Below are 21,046 nucleotides of genomic sequence, written 5' to 3'. Positions count from 1 at the left end.
TTGTAAAGGGTGAACTACTCCATTAAGTTAGGAATCATTAAAGATTATTATGGAAAAACCTAAAGGGCATCAGCATGTATAATAAGACAGTATATTTCAATACTGTCAAGCAGACATCTATGAGTATCATTTGTGGGTTTTAGCCAAAAGACAGTTCAATCAACAAATATCTACTGACAACCAATTATATGACAGGCACAATCAGTGAACAAAACAGATAAAAATTTCCAGTTCTCAAGAAACTTATAGTCTATGAGACTTTTTTATTTTCTTAAAATTACCCTCTGGGGAGGAAAAAGCCATTTTTCATTCTTTCAGTTCCTGTAGCCTTAAGGAATAAAAGGACAGAGATTTATAGCAACATCTCCTTTAGGCTTATCAAAAGGATCAAACTGTTCTAATTACAATGCTGTTTACATAGGCTATCTTTACTCATTTTAAGTTCATTTGTGACGTTTCCTGCATCTTATGTTTAAATAATAGCAAGTAATCAAAAAATAGTGAATGAGGGTGTAATATGCATATAATTCATTCATATACTTCCAAAGGAAATTAAATAAATATAGAAATGGATTATCTCAATATGTGCTAAAAGCAACAACCAATTATTTATCAATTCATTCAATAAATTCTTAGTATAAGGTACCATTCTAGGTACCATGGAAAGAAGAAAGACAAAACACCATTTCCTTCCCTCAAAAGAATTACAATTCTGACACCTGCTTCACCTGGTGAAGTTTGTGATGCATGTTGTAGTTGTGTAACTACGTTATGTACCCTCAAAATTCAATACTACATACTATCAATTGATGGAAAAAGTAACCCTTTGAACATTTAGTTTTATTACTACAAGTTTCTCCCAAGAAGGGTTTAGGAGTGGTAATAAAAATTTCGATCAGTATTAGTATTAAATAGTTGCATTTAATGTATTTAATATGTAATTGGTCCAAAATTAATAGATGAGGATGTTAGGGATGGGGAAATGAAGGTGGGAATATAAAATGAAGTCAGAATTGAGGTTAAGCACATAAAACACATGTGTTTCATTCAAAAGACACGGTTGAGCCATAAATTTAGCTCTAGCCAGAAAGGGAAATAAAACTGTGCCTCATTCAAATTGCCACGAGTACTTCAGATCCTTTGTACTCTTGCCTGACTTTCTTTTATAAAAATGTCTGCAGTATTTTTGTTTCTACAGAAGCCTGCCGGGCTGGGCTTTGTGATCTGAAGTAGTCCTGATTTGATGCTGGCTGACTCCTGTGTACTGAGCAGAGACACTATCTATGTGAGAAGACAGATCAATAAAAGCAGGTCAGGTTTGTCAGGGTGACCCATTTGGTTCATTTTTGTCAAGAATCCCATTGTGTGCATGGCAACCTACTACGCAACAATAAATCCTCCTTTTCCTTTTAATCCTTACTGGAGGATATGTTTTTATTGACTTTAGAAAGGGAGAGGGAGAGAGAGAGAAGCATGGATTGTACACACCCAGACCAGGGACTGAACCCCGCATCCTGGCATGTGTCCTGACTGGGAACTGAATCCTCGACCTTTTGATGTACGGGATGATGCTCCAACCAACTTAGCCACACCGGCCAGAGCTAATGAATCCTTCTTGATCTTTCTACCAGAAAGGAGAAAATAGAGTATGTTGAAAATAATAATCCAGGGGAAAATGCCCCAAATACCACAAAAGAGGTACAGATAAAGCAATGGAGGAATTTAGAGGATAACAAGTATCTGGAAGTCCATTACCTAATAATAAATTGTGCCTCTTGTATTATTATAGTGGTAGTATTTCTATTTTAAAGGTTCACCCTAGCTACGCAATGTGGAAAGACATTTTGGGGTCCCTCCCTGTCTCTCCCCCAACCCCTCACCCCTCACCAAACAGGAAAATGGTAGAACTTGTTTCTACAATTGGAACATAATAGGCCAAAAATTAGCTACAGTGATCTAATCTGACCTACTTTACTTTAATAATTCAGTATGACTTTCCTACAATTACTTTGTTCTTTATTTAAAAACAAATACACTGGTGTATATTTATGAACAATTAATATCTGGCTTTGTATGACTATGACAATATAGCCTTTTAATAATAAATGCCAAGTTCTCTGTAAACTACAAAGATCTGACTTAAGTCTGAGTGCATAAGAGTAGGCTACACTGCCCCACCTCCAAGGTTCTGCTATGGGTTGAGTAGCAGTTCCTATTTCTAGTATTTAGTTACTCATTCATGTTATATCCACTGATACATTTGGTGGTTTACATTTAAATTTCTGGAGCCCTAACCAGACTCTGCGGTGTGCCTCAAGTTAGGCAGTTTGCATTTTCTATTGGTATTCATTTACCTTGTGACAGCAGGCAAGTCTCTCAATATCATGTTTTCAAAATTGTAAAATGAGGATTAAGAATAGTGCTATAGCCCTGGCGGGCATGGCTCATGGTTAGAGTGTCAGCCTGCACACTGGATGGTCGTAGGTTTGATTCTGGTCAAGTGCACATACATCAGTTGCAGGCTCAATCCCTGGCCCTGGTTGGGGGCATGTGGGAAGCAACCAATGGATGTGTCTCTCTCACATCCATGTTTCTCTCTCTCTGTCTCTCCCCCTCTGCTCCACTCTCCCTAAAATAAAAAAAAATAAAAAAAAATCAATGGAAAAAATATCCTTGGGTGAGGATTAAAAAAAAAAAATAGTAATAGCAACCCTTTTCCTTCTTAAAAGTGTTTTGGCTTGGACAACAGATCACATCAATGCCTTAGTCACAACTTACTTTCTCAAGGGCTTCCTACGAGTCAAACACTGCTAGTTGTCCAGAGCCTATGTATACTTCCTCACCAAAGAAAGGAGGTTGTTTACTACATTATTATTTTCACAAGCTGCACTGTTTGCTGACTATACACAAGAACAAAAATCCTATATAATAAAAGGCTAATGTTCAAATCAACCTAATGGTGGAACGACTGGTCGCTATGACGTGCACTGACCACCAGAGGGCAGACGCTCAATGCAGAAGCTGCCCCCTGGTGGTCAGTGCGCTTCCACAGGGGGAGCACCGCTCAGCCAGAAGCTGGGCTCACGGCTGGCGAGCACAGCGGTGGTGGCGGGAGCCTCTCCCACCTCCACTGCAGGAGGGCGGTAAGGAGTGAGGGGTGCAGGCTGGGATGAGGGACCCCTCCCTAAGTGCACGAATTTTGTGCACTGGGCCTCTAGTGGTATCATAATGATAGATACATGTCATTGTACATTTGTCCAAATTCATAGCATGTACAATGCCAAGAGTGAACTGTAGTATAAATTATGGACTGTGGGTGATAATGACATGTTAGGTAGGTTCATGAATTTTAACAAATGTACCGTTCTGGTGGGGGATGTTGATAATGGGGGAGAGTATACATGGGTGGGGGCAGGGGTTATATGGGAAATCTCTGTACCTTCTCACTTTTTCTGTGAACCTAAAACTGTGCTAAATAAATAAAGTCTTAATAAATTAAAAAAATAGAACAAGAAAAAAGATATATCTACCATTTTTAGAGGAAGATTTTCACCTTTCAATTATTACTAGGTCAAAAAAATTGGCTGTATATCAAGAATATAAACAATACAATTAAAATACTGACTTAGACTTATATGAAAACTCAGACCAAACAATTAGAAAATATATAAAGTACTTAAGCACAAACAGAACATTTCTAAAAACTGATGACACAATAAACCATAAAATAAATATCAACAATCTGCAAAGAATCAATACCGGTTAGACTAATTTGACATCAATTATAGAAAGATAAGTAACTCCCCAACAAAGGTTTAAACAGTTTATTTTAAACTAGACTTCTAACAACTAGTTAGTCAGAGACAAAACTACAATGGAAATTAGCAACATTAGAAATATTTTGTATTAAAATAATGGCATGCAGCCAAAGCACTGCATCACACAATTTAAAAACATAGCATTAAAATTTAAACACATAAGCCCTGACCAGGTTGCTCAGTTGGTTCGAGTGCCGTCCAGATATACCAAGGATGCAGATTTGATCCCTGGTCAGGTCACATACAAGAAACAAGCAATGAATGTATAAGTAAGTGAAACAACAATTCACTGTTTCTCCCTCTCTCTCATCACGCGCCCCCCCCCCCCGCCCTTTCCTCTTTCTCTCTAAACTCAATAAATAAATAAAAATTTAAAATGTTTAAAATTTAAATGCATATGTTAGATAAGACTGAAACTTAATTAGCTAAGTGTCCACCTTAAGAAATTGGGGAGAAAAAAAAACAAATAGAAAGAGAAGAGTAATAAAAACAGAAACTAATGAATTAAAATAAAATAGAAAGGATAAACAAAGTTAACATTAGTTTGTTGAAAATACTAAAATAGACAAATTTCTGCCAAGATTAATACAGAAAAAATGAAAGAATGATATTAGGAATGAAAAGGACACAAATACACAGTAGAATTTGAGAGATAAAAGAATGCTACAAATAACTTTATGCCAATAAACTTGAAAACTTGGATTCAAAGAGTAACTTTCTAGAAAATTACAATTTAGCAAAGCTTACTAAATTAGAAAAGCAGGCCCTAAAACTCCTATGCCTATTAAGAAATCAGTCATTTGAAAAATCTTCCCACAAAGAAAATAATAGACTCTGAATGGTTTTATAGATGAATTCTGACAAAATTTCAAGAAACAGATTATTATAATTTTATAAAGTGCTTGTAAGGAAAAAAAAAAGAGCACTCAACAATTAATTTTATGAAATGGCATATACTCAATAAAGACACCAGCAAGAAATAAGAACACCAAGAAAAATCCCAAGTTCATTTCTCTCACAAATACAGATGCAAAATCCTCTATATACAAAATATTAGCAAATTGAAGCCAGCACTATATTAAAAGATATGAAGTTAGGTCCAAGGTTGTTTAATTCTAGAATGCAAAGGTGGCTTAACATTTAACATCAACATTCACTACATTAAGAGATCAGAAGAACAACCCAATTACCTTAAAAGATGCATTTTAAAAAATCTGGTCAAATGTGATACCTATTAATAATTAAACAAAAAAAATTAGCAAACTAGAAATAGAATTTCCTTTTCCTGAAATCTCCACCAAATCTATAACAAACATCTTTCTTTATGATAAAACAGTAGAGACATTTCCATCCTCACCAACATTTGATATTGTCAGAAGTGTTCATTTTTTCCTACTTTGAGTTATGAAATGGAATGCTATGGTGGCCTTAACTGGCAGGCACATTCCCTAATTACTTTTAAAGTTAACCATCTTTTTGTTTATTGTCCAGTTTTTATTTTCTCTCAAATGACTATTTGTCTTATGTTCATTTTCCTATTTGGTAGTTTACTTTTTTTCTTATTGATTTCTCAGTATTCTTGATATGTTGGAATAATAATCTTTTATTAGGCATGTATCTCCTTTCAGGATATGGCTCGTCTTTCCCTTTCCTTTAGATATCTTTTGATGAATTTAAGTTCTTCATTTTTATATTATTGAATTTAGCAATCTTTTCTTCATAGTTAATATTTTATTTAACTTTGTTTTCCTAAAAGTCATAAAGATATTCTTCTGTTTTCTTATAAAGGTTTTAATGTTTTTCCTTAATCTTTAGGTTTTTAATCAAGTTGGCAATTTTCTTTGTGTTTGGTATAGGTGGAAATTCAACTTCCTTTCTTCCTATAGTTAACCAGTTGTTTCAGCACCATTTATCCTTTCTCCAGTGATCTATCTTATACCCAGTACCCATTATATGCAATAATCTGTCCATGGGTTTTCTCTTTTATTCCATTGTTTAAGTTGTCTGTCCTAATAACAGTACCATGCTATCATTATTACTATAGCTTTCTCAAGTTTTCCTCTATTTATGCTTCAAAAATTTCTTGTCTATTCTTGGGCTTTTGTGTTCTTTCATATATAGTTCATAACCAACTTAATTTTAAAAAACTCTGATAAGAGTGGTTGAGATTACATTAAATCTATAGATCAATTTGGGGAGAAATGGTATCTCTGAATATTGACTCTTTCAGTCCATGAATATTACATATCTTTCCATTTATTAAGTCTTTTTTAAAGTATTTTAATAAAGTTATTAATCTTCTTTAAAAGGGTCTTGCTCAATTTTTGTTAGACTTAGCTCCAGATGACCTATCCTTTTGATAAATATTGTCAATAGTATATCTTTTAGAGTGATATTTTATAATTGTTTGTTGCTAGTGTTTAAAAGTGTAGTTTATTCATTTTTGTATGTAGATTTGATTTTCAGCAATCTTGCTAAATTTTCTCATTAGTTCTAATAACTTATCTATAGACTTTTTACATTCTAATTAGACAGTTACTTCTGCTGCAAATAATGACAGTTTCATTTTTCCTTTTCAATTTATATAGTCTTTTGATTTATTTTTTCTTGCCCTACTCAACTTACTAGAACCTCTAGAACAGGTGAACAGAAGCTGTGATATGGGCATTATTTGCCTTTATTTTTATTTTAAAGGAAATGTCTCTACTATTTTAATGGATCACTGTTAGGCACGTTCTTGCACTCCATTATGCTCTGCTTGGGGCTCTTGCCCCTCCCCTGATTTTCCTGTTATTCTCATTGTAGGTTTCATGATTAACGGCCTTGGGCCTTCAGCTTCAGTAAACGGCCTCACCCAGTTTCCAGTGAGGGCTTACACCTGCCCCCACCTGCACCTGGTCCCACTGGTTACTCTGACTGACCTTTACAAGAGACATAAATATCCCGCTCTTCCTACTCTGCCCTGCTGATACCGTTTTGGCCTCAGCCCTTCTGCTAGCAGATGTAACAATAAATAATTCTTTACCCCTTTTGGCCTCGTGCATTCCTCCTTCGGCGTCCCTAACATTTGGTGCCGAAACCCAGGAGGGTTCCAAGGGGGAAGGGGAGCCATCATCCCGGCTCCAGTCACCCCGAGTTTGCTACTCAGAGAGCAGTAGGCAGCGGCAGCTCTCCTGGGCTTACTTCTGAATCCTACTCAGGTGACATGATTGCCGGCCTCCATTAGGCCAGGTCCCTTACGGGCCCTCCCAAACCAGCCAAGGAGGATGCCGCATCGGGGACCTCTCCTTTCCATTGCTGACCCTACACTCAACACCGGCTCATTTCATCTCCAGTAAGTAGTAACTGGATCAGCCTCCGGATTTCTGATTTGCCGTCTCAGACAAAATACCTAGTGCTAGGCCAGAAATCCTCTCCAGTCCGGCTCTGTCCGGGATCAAGTCCCACAGTCTTCCACGTCGCAGGACACGCCTGCCTCGGGAGCCTGATTAGTTGGTGGGGTATGCCCTCCCTCTAAGTCTTGCTCCCCGGGTCTCCCTTTGTTGCTTACCTACTCTTTCTAATTTACACTATGGAGAATTCTTTTTCTGTCCCCACCAAAAACAAAACAAAACAAAACAAAAAAAACAAAAAACACCAAAAAACCAAAAAAACCCCCACAAAAACCCACTCCTCTGGGATGTCTTCTTTGTCCTTTCCATGGAGATCTGGCCAAAGCACCTTATCCACAATTATAAGTTAGACAATGATTCACACTGGCCTGAGAATGGAACTTCCTATTTTTAATATTCTTCAGGATTTAAACATTTCTCTCACTGCAATGGGAAATCATCAGAGATCCCCTACGTCCCAGCCTTCATCCTTCCCTTCTGCTAGCAGATGTAACAATAATTCTTTACCCCTTTTGGCCTCATGCATTCCTCCTTTGGTGACCCTAACAACCACAGAATGAACCTGCAACCTTTTGTTATACAGGAAGATGCTTCAACCAACTGAGCCACACAGCCAGGGCTGAACTGACATTTCTTTAAAAAAGATATATAAATGGTCAACAAGTACATAAAGAGATGCTCAACATCTCTAGTCATTAGGCAATTAGAAAATCGAAACCACCATGAGATACACCACCACCTCACAACTGAAAGGGCGAGGGCTATGCCCTCCATCTTGCCCCGTATCCTCCATGTTGGGGCAGCAGCCATGTGCTACCTTCTTCCCGGAAGCCCAAGCCTCTGCTAGCCACGCCCAGGATTTCTTTAAACTAACCAATGACAATCAAGGGAAGTGCACGCCATAGAGATGACCACATCCTGTGTAACGAGACACCGACTTGCGCCTGGCCAATCGGCAGGGCCCACAGTCCCCTCTCCTACCCTGACTCCACCCCCCTATAAAACTCCTCTTCACGCCGGGCTAGGTCTCTCTCTGCCACCTGCTGCTGTGTCAGTAAGGAGGGTAGGGGAGCCAGACCTGGGTCTGTGATAATAAAAGACTCTCTGCTTTTGCATCGGACTCGGCTGGCTCCCTGGTGTGGTCTTTTGGGGATCCTGAAATCTGGGCATAACAACAACCATTATGATGGCTACAATAAAAAAAAGATCAGAAAATAACAAATGTTGGTGAGGTTGTAGGAATTAAAATGATGTAGCCACTATGGAGAACAGTATGGTGCCTGCTCAAAAAAATTAAAATAGGATTACTATATGATCTAGCAATCCCACTTCTGAGTATACAGGCAAAAGCATTGAAAGCATGGACTCCAACAGATATTTGTACAACTATGTTCATAGTAGTATTATGCACAAGAGCCAAGAGGTGTCTATCAACAGATGAGTGGATAACACAATGTGGTATACACATACAATGGAATATTGTTTAGCTTTAAAAAGGAAATTCTAACACGTTATAACAGGGGTCAACCTTAAACACATGATGCTAAGTGAAATAAGCCAGTCACAAAGGACTAATACTGTATAATTCCACTTATGCAATGTACCTAGAGTAATCAAATTCAGAGAAAAAAAATATAAAGGTGGTTGCCAGGGGCTGGGAAAGGGGGCAAATGGGGCATTAATATTTAATAGAAACAGAGTTTCAGTTTTGCAAGATGAAAAGAGTTCTGTGGATAAATGGTGGTGATGGGAGCACAATAAGAATGCACTTAATACCACTGGAGATATACAAAAGTGGTTAAGATGGTAAATTTTATGAGAGATGTATTTTACCACAACTTTTTAGTTGCATCTTAGAATGTTGGGAGGACAAGGATTACATTTCCAGAAGTGTAGGATAACAAGTAATTTTATGCATACTGGGAGCAACTGGAAAGGGGTGTTAATAAGGAAAAATAAAATGGAATAAGCATATTTCTAAGATAGTTACTTAAAATAGAGTCAGGAGGCTATTAAGGAAGTGGAGCCTATGCACATTTTATGCCTCAGTTCTCAGAGCTGCTAGAAAGTTGCTAATCTGTTGCAAACACTGCTCAAGGCTGAGTCATTAACATCCTAGAACAACTGCTACAGAGCCTTGACCTCCTCCTAGCAGTTTTGACCACCTCATTTGCATAATAGAAGTAACCAATCCCTGTTATCTTTGCCAGCAATCCTTCATTTGCATGAAATCATTACACTTGTGGTTTTGGTCTTTATAAGCACTACCTCTCTGTCTTTACCCAGTGTAGTTTGGATTGGTACCTTAATATGCATCTCCCAGATTGCAATCATTTTGCTAAGATAAATGCCTTTTGTACTTTATTACAGCCTGAACCTCTTTTTTGGTTAACAGGGGTTAGGCTGAAGGCTGGAACCAATAAGCACTGAGAAAAGAGATAATAACCTTTAGTTTCTTAGACACCACAGGTCCCCTAATGCAGCCTAAGGACTGACTGGGATTTGTGGGAAACTCTATCAGACTGTTGATTCATGTTAAGTTTGTTATGTCTAAAAACCTGGGATTTTTTTACATGAACTACTCCTTCTATATTTGTGGTATTGATTTTAAGATTAATTTACAATAAATTCTGTTTCAGCTTTGATGTTGTAGCTTAAGACAGTTTTGAATCTCAAATGAGCACCTCTGGTATTTGTTATCTCTGACAGCTGTAGGACACCTGCAAATCTGACAAGCATACTTCTAATTCTTTCACCACAGGAATTCATTGGCTATGCTATGCTCTAGTTCAGATAAAATACTTGTAGCTGTTAATAAGTCACCAATTATTCTCCTTACTCTGAAAACTCTCTGGAATATACCACAGGATGGTTAAAAAAAACAAAAAACAAAAAACAAAAACCTTTCTTGATATGTAGCAGGATAGGAAATGAAGCATAAAAATGCAATCCTATTATTCTTTGTATGGGCTTTAATGTAACTTGTTTACAAAGACTTGAATTTCAGGGAATTAGCTCCTTGTCCTTAAGGCTAGAATTGCCCTTAAAATGAAAACATCAAGAGACTTGTTATCTTAATTAGTGACAAGAAGAGGCAAGCCCCTTGTGAAACTCTAGGCATTACACATCTATTGCCTCCTGGCACTTTTTCCATTCTCCAATGAATCACAAAATTATTTTAAATTATTTATAGACTGTCTGCAAGTCCCATTAGCTTACTGGGTATGTCTTCTGAGTCTGGAACTTGAATTAATTCAAAGTAATTTTACTCCTTTCTTACTGTCTCATCTGGTTTGAAGGATATTTTAGACTTATTATTTTCTTGAAATTATCTTGTTCAAAAGTGGTTTTTATTACTGAAGAATTCTGTAATAAAACAGAAATTGTCCTTTTTGGGGACATCACATCACATTGCAACCCCCTAGTCCTTCTGTAAACAGGTATTTCAAAAATTGACCTTAGTATTGTGGTGAATTTCTGCACAAAATGTAACTTTCTGTTTGAAATATTACTCTGAGAGGCTTGTGGTACTCTTTTCCAGTCACCCTTACCTATGTGTGTCCTACTCATAGCTTGTGCTTAGATCTCTTAAAAATCTAAGCTTCTGGCCTAGCCGGTTTGGCTTACTGGATAGAGCATCGGCCTGCAGACTGAAGAGTCCCAGGTTCAATTCCAGTCAAGGGCACATGCCTGGGTTGTGGGCTCCATCCTCAATGGGGGGCTTGCAGGAGGCAGCCAATCAATGATTCTCTCTCATCATTGACGTTTCTATCTCTCTCCCTCTCCCTTCCTCTCTGAAATCAATAAAAATATATTTTAAAAAAAAATCTAAGCTCCTCAGACAACTCCTTTCCTGGTGACGATGATGGTTTCTTGGGATGCCTCTTGCTTTTGAAATAGGAATTTTTTAGGGGTGAAACAGGCAGGTTTAGGGAATTTTTTAAATTAAGGGGGTCCATGGAAAAAGCACAGGGCTACAGAGCTGCAAAAGGGTACATTTCCATAAGACAAGGGAGTTGCGAGAGGCAGCAGTTACATTTCCATAAGATAAGGTAACTGGGAGTAGCAAAAGATACAGTTACAAAATAAAGGGAAGGCAGCCCCTCATTCAAAGAGGGAGGAAGAAGAGCCCAGAGGGAATAGGAGAACAATGAGGGAGGAGGGCTTCACCTGTCCCATGTGAGGTTTTGACCTTTGAGCTCAGGAGTTACTATAGTGACCAAATCAAAGGGGAATAGCGACCAATCAGAGGGGATATCAAGGCACAAAAAAACTGCAGCCTTTATAAACCCCCGGGAAAAAGAAACTTGGTGGGACTCTTTCCCCCTCCCCATGTGGAAGTCTGTGCCTTGAGATTATTTCTCCTCCCCATGTGGGAGTCTGTACTTGTTCTTCAATAAATTTCCACCTTTGCTATACCTTCTTCCGTCAATGGTTTCATTCTTCAACTCCGACAGACAAAGAACATGGGGAAGCCATCCTGCCCAGAGGCACACCGCGTGTTCCAGTCCAAATTCCCACATCACTTTCTTTCGTGGGCAATTTCTAACTTCCCCTGTGCTTCAAAAATCATCTCCACAACAATTATTCCCACACATCTTTGGTGACCATTTGACTCTGAATTTCAGACTTGTACTACTCATGACTTCATGGGCAACAATGACCATCAATATATATAAAAAAAAGAACTGTGTTTCCCAAACTCAAACTTGGCCTTCTTCCAGAGTTCTCTGTTCATGGAACCTCTATCTTGGACTCCTCCCCAACTCCCTTTCCCCCTGTTATTTAACTAGCCCCAAGTCCTTCCAATTAAGGTTCAAATAGCCTGTGAATTCTGCTTCTCATAGCCAACACTGTCAGTGCCTTATTTCTGGCCCTTGTTATTGTTTGACTAAATGTCTGCATGCCTTCGCTTAAACCCTACTAAGGGCTGAGCAAAGCCACAAGTTCAAAGGTGGAATCCAGGGAAGTTGTCAGCCAAAGGCTAGTAAGAAAATGAGTTGGGGCAGAGTTGTATGACAGCCAATGGCCAGAAGGAATAAACACAACTTCCAAGTGGAAAAGTGACAGCAAAGCCCAGTATAAATAATGCTGAGAAAAATCACTGCAGTCACAAAAGGTGGTGTAATAAATGAACTGGGATTAAAAGGTGAGTGGGGCCCTAACCGGTTTGGCTCAGTGGATAGAGTGTCAGCCTGCGGACTCAAGGGCATGTACCTTGGTTGCAGGCACATCCCCAGTAGGAGGTGTGCAGGAGGCAGCTGATCGATGTTTCTAACTCTCTATCCCTCTCCCTTCCTCTCTGTAAAAAATCAATAAAATTAAGAAAAAATGTACTTAGACCAACCCTTGTCTAGTTGTGAACTGAATGCTATGTCTATAACAAATTACAGTCAACCTCTATTTCTTAGACATATTCACACAATACTAAATTAGAACTCTATTAAAAACAAAATAAATAAGTTGCACAGTGTATTAGAAAGCCAGAAAGCTATGGAGAAAAACAAAACCAGAAAAAGGATAGGGAATGCCAGATAGGGGGCAGATTGCAATTTTATTTTATTTTTTATACTTTTTTTGAGAGATTGCAATTTTAAATATGGTAGCCAGGGAAGGCTCCACTGAGAATGTGACATTTGAGAAATAAAAATAAATGGAATGAGAGTTTGAGTCATACAGATATTAAGGTTAGCGCTTTCCAGACAGAAGAAACAACAGATGCAAAAGCCCTGAGATCTGAATGTGTCTGTGTTTGAAAAGCAGGACACGTGTGGCTGAGCAGAGTGAGCAGGGCAGGAAGTAGTGGATGAGGCAAAGAGGTGGGGGAGAGGAGGCAGGAAGCTTATGGACCAGGGCAAGAATTTTAGCTTTTACTCTGAGGGAAACGGAGCCACTGGAGGGTTTTGAGCAGAGGAGTAACATGACCTCACACTCAAAAGCATCGCTCTGGTTACGTAAGAATCTTTTTTAGAGAAACAAAGGTGGAAATAGTAAAAACTGGTGGTGGCGGTGATAGCAGTGAGAAAGAGCTGGATTCTAGGGTTTGCTGGTGGGTCTTATATAAATTAGGAGAGAAAAGGAAGAGCTGAGGAGAACTCTAAGGTTCTGTGGCCTGAACAACCACAGTATGCTGTTATCAATGAAGAAGGTTCCACCTGGACATTTGAGATGTGTGTTATATATCCCAGTGGAGTTGAGTGCAGAGATTGGAAATGGAAAAAAAAAAATGTTTGAAACACATTTAGATTTATCCAACTCACTAGTAAAATTATTTCCTAAAGACTGACCTCTTTATGAAGTAATTTTTAAGTAAATAAGCTCTGTAATATTCCACTAACAGAAAGTCTACCTTTAACAATACTAAGAATAGCTTACTTAACATTTACTTATTATATAATATTTACTACATGCCCTGTACTATTCTAATAGCCCTTTAAATAATTTGTGATTCCTTGAAATTAACTGGAGACGTTTTATCTTGGTAACTGCAGACAGCAAAGGTGTTTGAACAGGTCTTCGGCTTCCATATCCCATATGATGCAGTGTATGGCTAATTTGCCTATAAACGTCAGGTGGTCATAATAATCTGGTCACTCGGTGTATATGTCCTTAGTGTTTCCTCAATACTTTTTATGAGATGGATGAGGGCTGCTAAGAGCTGCCTGGCAAACTGTCTTCTTTACATATCTTTTCAAGACCTAGTTCCTCTAGCACTTCCTATATCAGCGGTTCTCAACCTGTGGGTCGAGACCCCTTTGGCGGTCGAACGACCCTTTCACAGGGGTCGCCTAAGACCATCCTGCATATCAGATATTTACATTACGATTCATAACAGTAGCAACATTACATTAAATCTTAGGGGAACTAGGGCAGAGCAAAGGACAAGGTTATTCCAACCAGAAGGAAGAGCCCATGCAGCAGTATGGATAATCCCAGTTGCTATGAAATAGCAACGAAAATAATTTTATGGTTGGGTCACAACATGAGGAACTGTATTTAAAGGGCCAGAAGGTTGAGAATCACTGTCCTATATGAAGCCTCTTATAATACCCACTGTGCGTGTAGCTCTGCTTTAATATGCCTCATGCTCTACTGCTCTAATCATTCCCAAATCCCAAAATGTGGAGCCATGGATGGACTATACTATTATTTGATTGTTTATATGCATTTGTGTTATTGGCTGAGTCTACATAATTTCCAGAGTAATTCTTTGCAGGTCAGTAGATAGGTAGCTAATTAGATCAAAACTATTTCAATTTTGTCATCCAATAACTGAAACAGATTATGATAAAGACTAGCTCAGATTATTTATCCAGAAATTCATCCACTATTCTATAGTTGACAATAATAGTTATATAAAAATCAATTTTAAAAAAAGTTGATTAGAACCTTCTCTTTCTGTTTCCATTCATTCCTTCATTAATTTCTTTTAATACTTTTTATGTGCTAGGAATGATTCTAAATGCTGAAGATTCAAAAATGAATATAATTTTACACCTGAATTCAGGGAGATACAGTCAGAGGGGAAAATTATTAGCTAATTGTTAGGACTATTGGGCAATATAATTCTTAGCGGCCATTTGTAAGCTTCTCACTCCAGGAGAACAAGGACCAGGGAGACTTGCTGGACACCAGGAATCAGACCATATAAGGAATTAAAATTGTCCTAAAAACACCTGATCCCATGTTACAGTAATAAGTTTAGTGAGTATAAGATAGTATAATCAAATTTCATTTCTTTATTAGAGTGAATTTTAAACTTTACTTAGAAGAGGAACTTAATTTGTGTGTGTGTGTGTGAGACCCTGATAAGTAACTTGTAACGCCCTGCAAGTTAACTCCTGACAAATAACTTGTAACTCCTGACCAACAACTCCCAGCATGTTAACTCCTGGTAAGTACCTTGTAACCCCCTGCGTGTATATCCTGATAAGCCCAGAAGGCCACCGGAGCACACGGATATGAGACACTGAAGAAGCCTGTTATAGTAGTAAGTTTAGTTAGCATAAAGTAGACTCCATTTTGTATTAGCATAAGTTAGCATAAGTAGACCCCATTATATTCTTAGACCAAAACTTGTAAACAACTCCAAAAATAAGATGTGTGTATGATTGATAAGCTTTGAACATGTACACAACTTTCCCGCCTGAGTGTATACCTAGATAACAGGGCGGCACCCGTGTATGGCACTCGATAGGAGACACTGAAGACGCCCAGCTTCAAGGATTTAAGGAGAGCAAATCTGCTGCGGTTCAGACGCTTGTCTGCCCTCCACAGACAGGATGCTCTCCTCCCCCTTGGAAACTGCCAAACTGCCATTCCTGCTCTGCCTCTGAGCCCAAACTGCTAGAGGCCTCTCTTCGAGTCAAGAGACCGAGCTCCTTGCCGCGGCGTATTAGACGACCTCCGTGTGTCTCTGTCAGCGAGTGTCTCCGGGTGGCTTGCCAAGGACTGAAACCCATCAGCTCTCTGGTAAATAAACCTGTGTGATTTCTTGCATTGTTTATCTCCTGTGTCTCTCTCTCTCCTTAGTTTCTGGTTAAGCTCGGCCATATTAATTAATAGTAAGTACCCTTTGACGTCTGTATTGGTATATCCAAATGAGGCGCTCTGGGTCACCTGTGCATATGTTCCTATAGATAACTGGAACATCCCACATCCCCATTCCATGCCCACTCACCCAGCCCTAAGACCCACCGACTACGAGAGCTTCCTGCCAGTGACTGCACATAAGGATGAAACTCCAGCTCTTGGGGGCTGCCATCATGGACCCAATATCCCCTTGGCTGGGTGCTGTGTAGTCCTTCCCTTTGAATATCCCATCCCCTTTCCTTAAATAAATTCAACTTTTCTTTACGTGAGATGGCTATTTAGCCTACCCACGTACCACCATGTTAACCTTTCACTAATATAGTATTTTATAATCAAAACTACTGTTTGGAATTCTCTGCTATTTTTTAGACGGCCTCTTATTCTAAAAAAATAATAACTTTGCTTTCTAGCCTGCTTTAGCCTGCTTGAATAATGAGGAAGATAAACTTAGCTTTCTGACCTTGTAGGCCAGAGACTAGATACGCCCATACTCTTAATGCCATGCCAGGTGTATTTTTTAATTGGATAGAACTGTGTTGTTTTCAAGGCCACCAGCGAGATAACCACTAAGCACACATAGGAATGGCTCTTTAATAAAAAGGGAAGTTCTGCTTGTAGTTTTGCCCAGAATTTGAAAGGCATTTTTCTCTGGGCCCGCGTAATAATAAAGTGTCACTCCAAACTCTCCGAGCATTGCTTGATTTATTCCGGTTCTCTGTAACACTAAGAGGAGAGAAAGAGTATATTTTCCAAAGTATGTGTGGACAGTAAACTGTACAATTTTGATAGTTATACTTACAGCTAACTTACTGTAAGGTATTTCTCATTTTAATCCTACTTTACAGAATTTTAAAATATTTAAGATTACAATGCACTATTTAAATCTAAAAGTCAATATTAAATAATTTGCAGACTTATCACTATATAGACAGATGCTAAGCATACTGGGAAAATATGGCAATATAGTTCCACTTTATGAAACATCATAAAAATTCAGACCAAGAAAACAAATATTCAAAAGCATGAAGGAAAGAAGAAAGAGGAAAGTCTTTTTTGAAGTGAGACATGCTTGAAGGCCTCTTCTACTAAAGAGCTAGTTTCCACCTCTGGGAAACAAGAATAAAGTGCTTTCCTCAGAAAATGGCGACGAGGACTAAATGGTATATTACCTGGCATATAATCAAGGGCAGCTATTTGTCAATACATTATATGCTGTGATTTTGGTTCTGCAGGCTAGCCCCCAACCTCCCAAAAAGAAAAAATTAATTAGAACAACAACAAAATGGTAGAAGGATTCTGGAACTGAGAGGGGTGACAGAGCTCTGAAAAAGCATTGAATTAAACATTATCCAGGAGGTCATAAATGCAATCACAACTCAAAGGACTGAATTACAAATTAGTTTCCCTACCTGCCCTGTTTGATAATGTCTGGCAAACTGGTTAACCACTCGATAGTCATTTGCAAAGTACTCCATCAGAATAGAAGGAACCTCAGCAAAATCAGTGGGGCACCTGGTCCCTAAAATGGGGAAAAAATAAAGTTGGCAAGAATCAAATCAACATATTTATCTTTCTTTTTGTATATTCTTTTAAAATTTTCATTTATACTTCTGATGAACTATGACAAGCTTTGATTACTTCAATGTTTTATTTCTATAAAATTATTGCACATATTTGCAGAAAAGTTTACAATAATCCTGTATATTTTCCTGTATATCAAACGTAAAATAAAACAAAATATTTGCACAGCTGGATAAAACACCTTATAAAGCAGTGACTCAAACCCTCTACAAATAAGCCTGGGTTCAGCTATGCTGGAATATACGTGAAATGCACATTAAAACATTCTGACATTTAAAATAGCATTTGTATTTAATTCACTGAATTCCACCACCAAATATTTTCATCCTTCATTTCTTTTAAAATAGCATTTTATCCATTGATTGTTTCTTGTAACAAAGTCAATCCTCAAAGAAAAAAAAAACCAATATTTTAAACTCAAAATTACTTAAAATAGCAAATCCTATAATAATTTTTGGTGACATTTTATGATTCGGCCCATCTACAATCTTTTCAAATACAGTCAAACCTGGTTTCTCGAAGGAATGTCAGTCTCCCATCTGGAACAATATGGTTCTCCACCAAGTTAGTCAAAGAAAAAATGTCTAGGTTCTCAAACCAAACTTTGGTTTTTAACCTGACAACCCTTTCATGCAGATACATCAGCAGGACAAAAGGTGTCTCTCACACCACAAACAAAGGAAAGAATGCAAGTCAGTTTACCTCTAAACCTATCTTGTTACCATCTCAGGAAATTATGCTGTGAATATTTTGTTTGTTTGTGAGTTTTTTTGTTTTTGTTTTTATGCTTTTGTTGCTGGAGAAATGGAGGATTAGCACAATTCTAAAACATAAAGAAGCCGTAAAGAGAGCTTGATGTGTGAAAGAAGCAATGATACAGGCAATTAAAAAAGGTAGAAAAACTACTGTTCATTTGGGTAAAGGAAAAGCAGTTAGCCAGTGACAGCATTTCGGAGGCAGTGATATACGAACAAGCAAAGATGTTGTATGCTGACACACCCCTGGAACAACGCTGAAAGTGATTCTCTTAAGGCTAGTAGGGGATGGTTCATAAATTTAAAAAAAGAAGTGTTTACTTATAGGTTAAACCAGCCGTGGGCAAACTACGGCCCGCGGGCCGGATCCGGCCCGTTTGAAATGAATAAAACTAAAAAAAAAAAAAGACCGTACCCTTTTATGTAATGATGTTTACTTTGAATTTATATTAGTTCACACAAACACTCCATCCATGCTTTTGTTCCGGCCCTCCCGTCCAGTTTAAGAACCCATTGTGGCCCTCGAGTCAAAAAGTTTGCCCACCCCTGGGTTAAACAGTACATTAGACATGTACTGTATAACAGAAAGGTTAAAACAGAAATCATTTGTGGGTCTGGAACAGATGAATTCAACTTACATTATTCTAATGGGAAAAAACGATTTAGTTTTCGAACAAATTGCTACTTGAACAGTCTTCCAGAAGTAATTAAGTTTGAGAACCAAGGTTCCACTCTATCTTCTCCTCCCCCAAAATATTGTGTGTATTAAGTTAGTTAGTAAAAACTGAATATGAACAATTTACCAGGTGGTCTAGGCATAAGATTTAGAGATGAGACAGCTAAGAGGAAAGTCTACAGTATCATCAAATATGGCCACAGATCATCATGAAAAACTATAATTTTATACAGGGGGAAAGTATAAGGAAAATAAAAAGTAATTTATCATACTTTTTCAACATGTTCTGCTATGTTTTCTAACCGATTTTGGATACAAAGAGGCAACATTCATTCACTTACTCTGTGCTAGGTTCTAAGGAGATATATATTTATTCTTATGCACATAGAGCTACAAATTTAAATTTCATAAAGAACAGCTCAAAATATAAAATAGTACAAACTCAAAAGATGGACAACTGGGACTTATTCCTTGGTGCGAAATGTTAGCAAGGAAGCAAAAAAATATAAGAGGATTGGTTGTACAATTGAAAGGAAACGAGGCAATATGCTGATAAATGACCACAGGGCAATATTAAATGATGTTTTTCTAAATAAAAAGCTTTTTTTCTTCCTATTTATAATAAAATGTTTTTAAAGAATTGTATTAAATAAAAGTCCCCTTTGTGACTCACCAGTGACATGTTGGTAACGAGTACGTCCCAGCATAGAATGCATTGCATGTCCCATTTCATGAAAAAGATTTTCCATCATTCCAGGAGTTAATAAAGTTGGTAAATTCCTTGAGGAATGGGGAAGATTCAACATAAGAACTACAACTGGAAGTTGATAGTCTCCATCTTCCTTTAATCTCCCTCCACGGATTGTAAAATGGCAATCCTTTAAGAATCAGAAAACATAATTAGAAGAATGTGTTAGGTAGTCTAAAAGGTAAAATAATCTTAATGTTAATGAACATAAAATTATACCAAAATGTGTTCTGAGTTCAAATTTTAACTTACCTCTATTATTATTCTATTTATTTAGTTATGCACACAAATTTTTCTCAACTCTTTTTGTTAAAATTTAAATTTTTAAAAACACCAATATACTGAGCTTATGTTGATTTATTCATTCACTCCAAAAATATGTATTCAGCTGCTGTACCATATGTTGGAAATGCTATCATTACAGAGCTAAGATCCATGCATTAAAACAAATAGGAAGTGACAGACATGAAGCTACTAAGGGAAGGGACACTATTGTTTATTGAGCCCCTTCAACGAACTAGGAGATACTGTCCATACCAATTGTCGTTATCACTTGAAATTGATAAGCTCTAAAATTGCAAAAAGCAAGGGATCTGAAGCAAATTTTCTATAACAAGCTGAGATTCACTAACATTTTATCACTATTCTTCACAATAACCCTATGAGGCAAGAATCTCACCTTTCAGATCAGAAAACTGAAACTGAGTCTTGGAAATGTTGTCATGGTTTGCTGCACCTCAGATCTGAACCCAGTTGTACTACTAGGAGCCAGAGTTCTTAATCACTAACCTAGACTCTCTACCAGCCATTCAAGCAAAGAGGAAGAACACAGGAATCAGTGTCTGATGACCTAGATCAGTGGTCGGCAAACTCATTAGTTAACAGAGCCAAATATCAACAGTACAACGATTGAAATTTCTTTTGAGAGCCAAATTTTTTAAACTTAAACTATATAGGTAGGTACATTGTTATTAACTTAATTAGGGTACTCCTAAGCTGGCCTTTGCTAAAAACGTCCTCAATCTGATTGAGGTACGTCCGCTGAGGTCGACCCCTTCCAACTCTCCCATCCACACTCGTCTTGTATACTTGTTTCGTTCATCCTCTCTATATGTCCAAACCATCTCAACATCCCTTTCTCAATCCTCGACTCTACATCTTCTTTCGCTCCACAATGTTCCCTAAAATTAACTTAATAAACTTTACTTAAAGTTTTAAGTCTTAGTTAAACTATAGGTACGTTGAATAAAACTTGATCATGCTTAAAAAATACAGGTAACTTTATGCTTCGAGTAGGTGCTTTTGTCACCCGCGAGCGATTTGCTACGCAACTAGCACTAACCACTGCACAATGAGACTGCTGACTGACTGGCTCGCTCAACTTGTGCATGAATCGCGAGCGCCTCCCCTGCGCTGCATCTCCTGTCGCCCGACTGACCGACACCCCCCACTTCTAACGTCACTTCTTCAAAATAGACTCACCC

The 21,046-nt window shown here is 37.9% G+C and overlaps 1 protein-coding gene across 2 annotated transcripts in view; it reads right to left on the bottom strand.

Moving 5' to 3' along the window:
• Positions 1 to 21,046, bottom strand: part of MIPEP (mitochondrial intermediate peptidase) — a 213,713-nt gene that overhangs the window by 95,593 nt on the left and 97,074 nt on the right. For both annotated transcript variants that reach the window (XM_014548582.1, XM_005877283.2), the window contains 2 exons: positions 19,488 to 19,692; positions 17,212 to 17,321 (listed from right to left, as the gene is read on the bottom strand). In XM_014548582.1, coding sequence (XP_014404068.1) covers positions 17,212 to 17,321; positions 19,488 to 19,692 — 315 coding nt within the window. The remainder of the gene's footprint in view (positions 1 to 17,211; positions 17,322 to 19,487; positions 19,693 to 21,046) is intronic.

This window comes from Myotis brandtii, unplaced genomic scaffold (assembly GCF_000412655.1).
Source record: "Myotis brandtii unplaced genomic scaffold, ASM41265v1 scaffold516, whole genome shotgun sequence".
NCBI lineage: Eukaryota > Metazoa > Chordata > Mammalia > Chiroptera > Vespertilionidae > Myotis > Myotis brandtii.
Note: the sequence above shows the minus strand (reverse complement) of the source record. Positions and strands in the feature narration are given on the sequence as shown.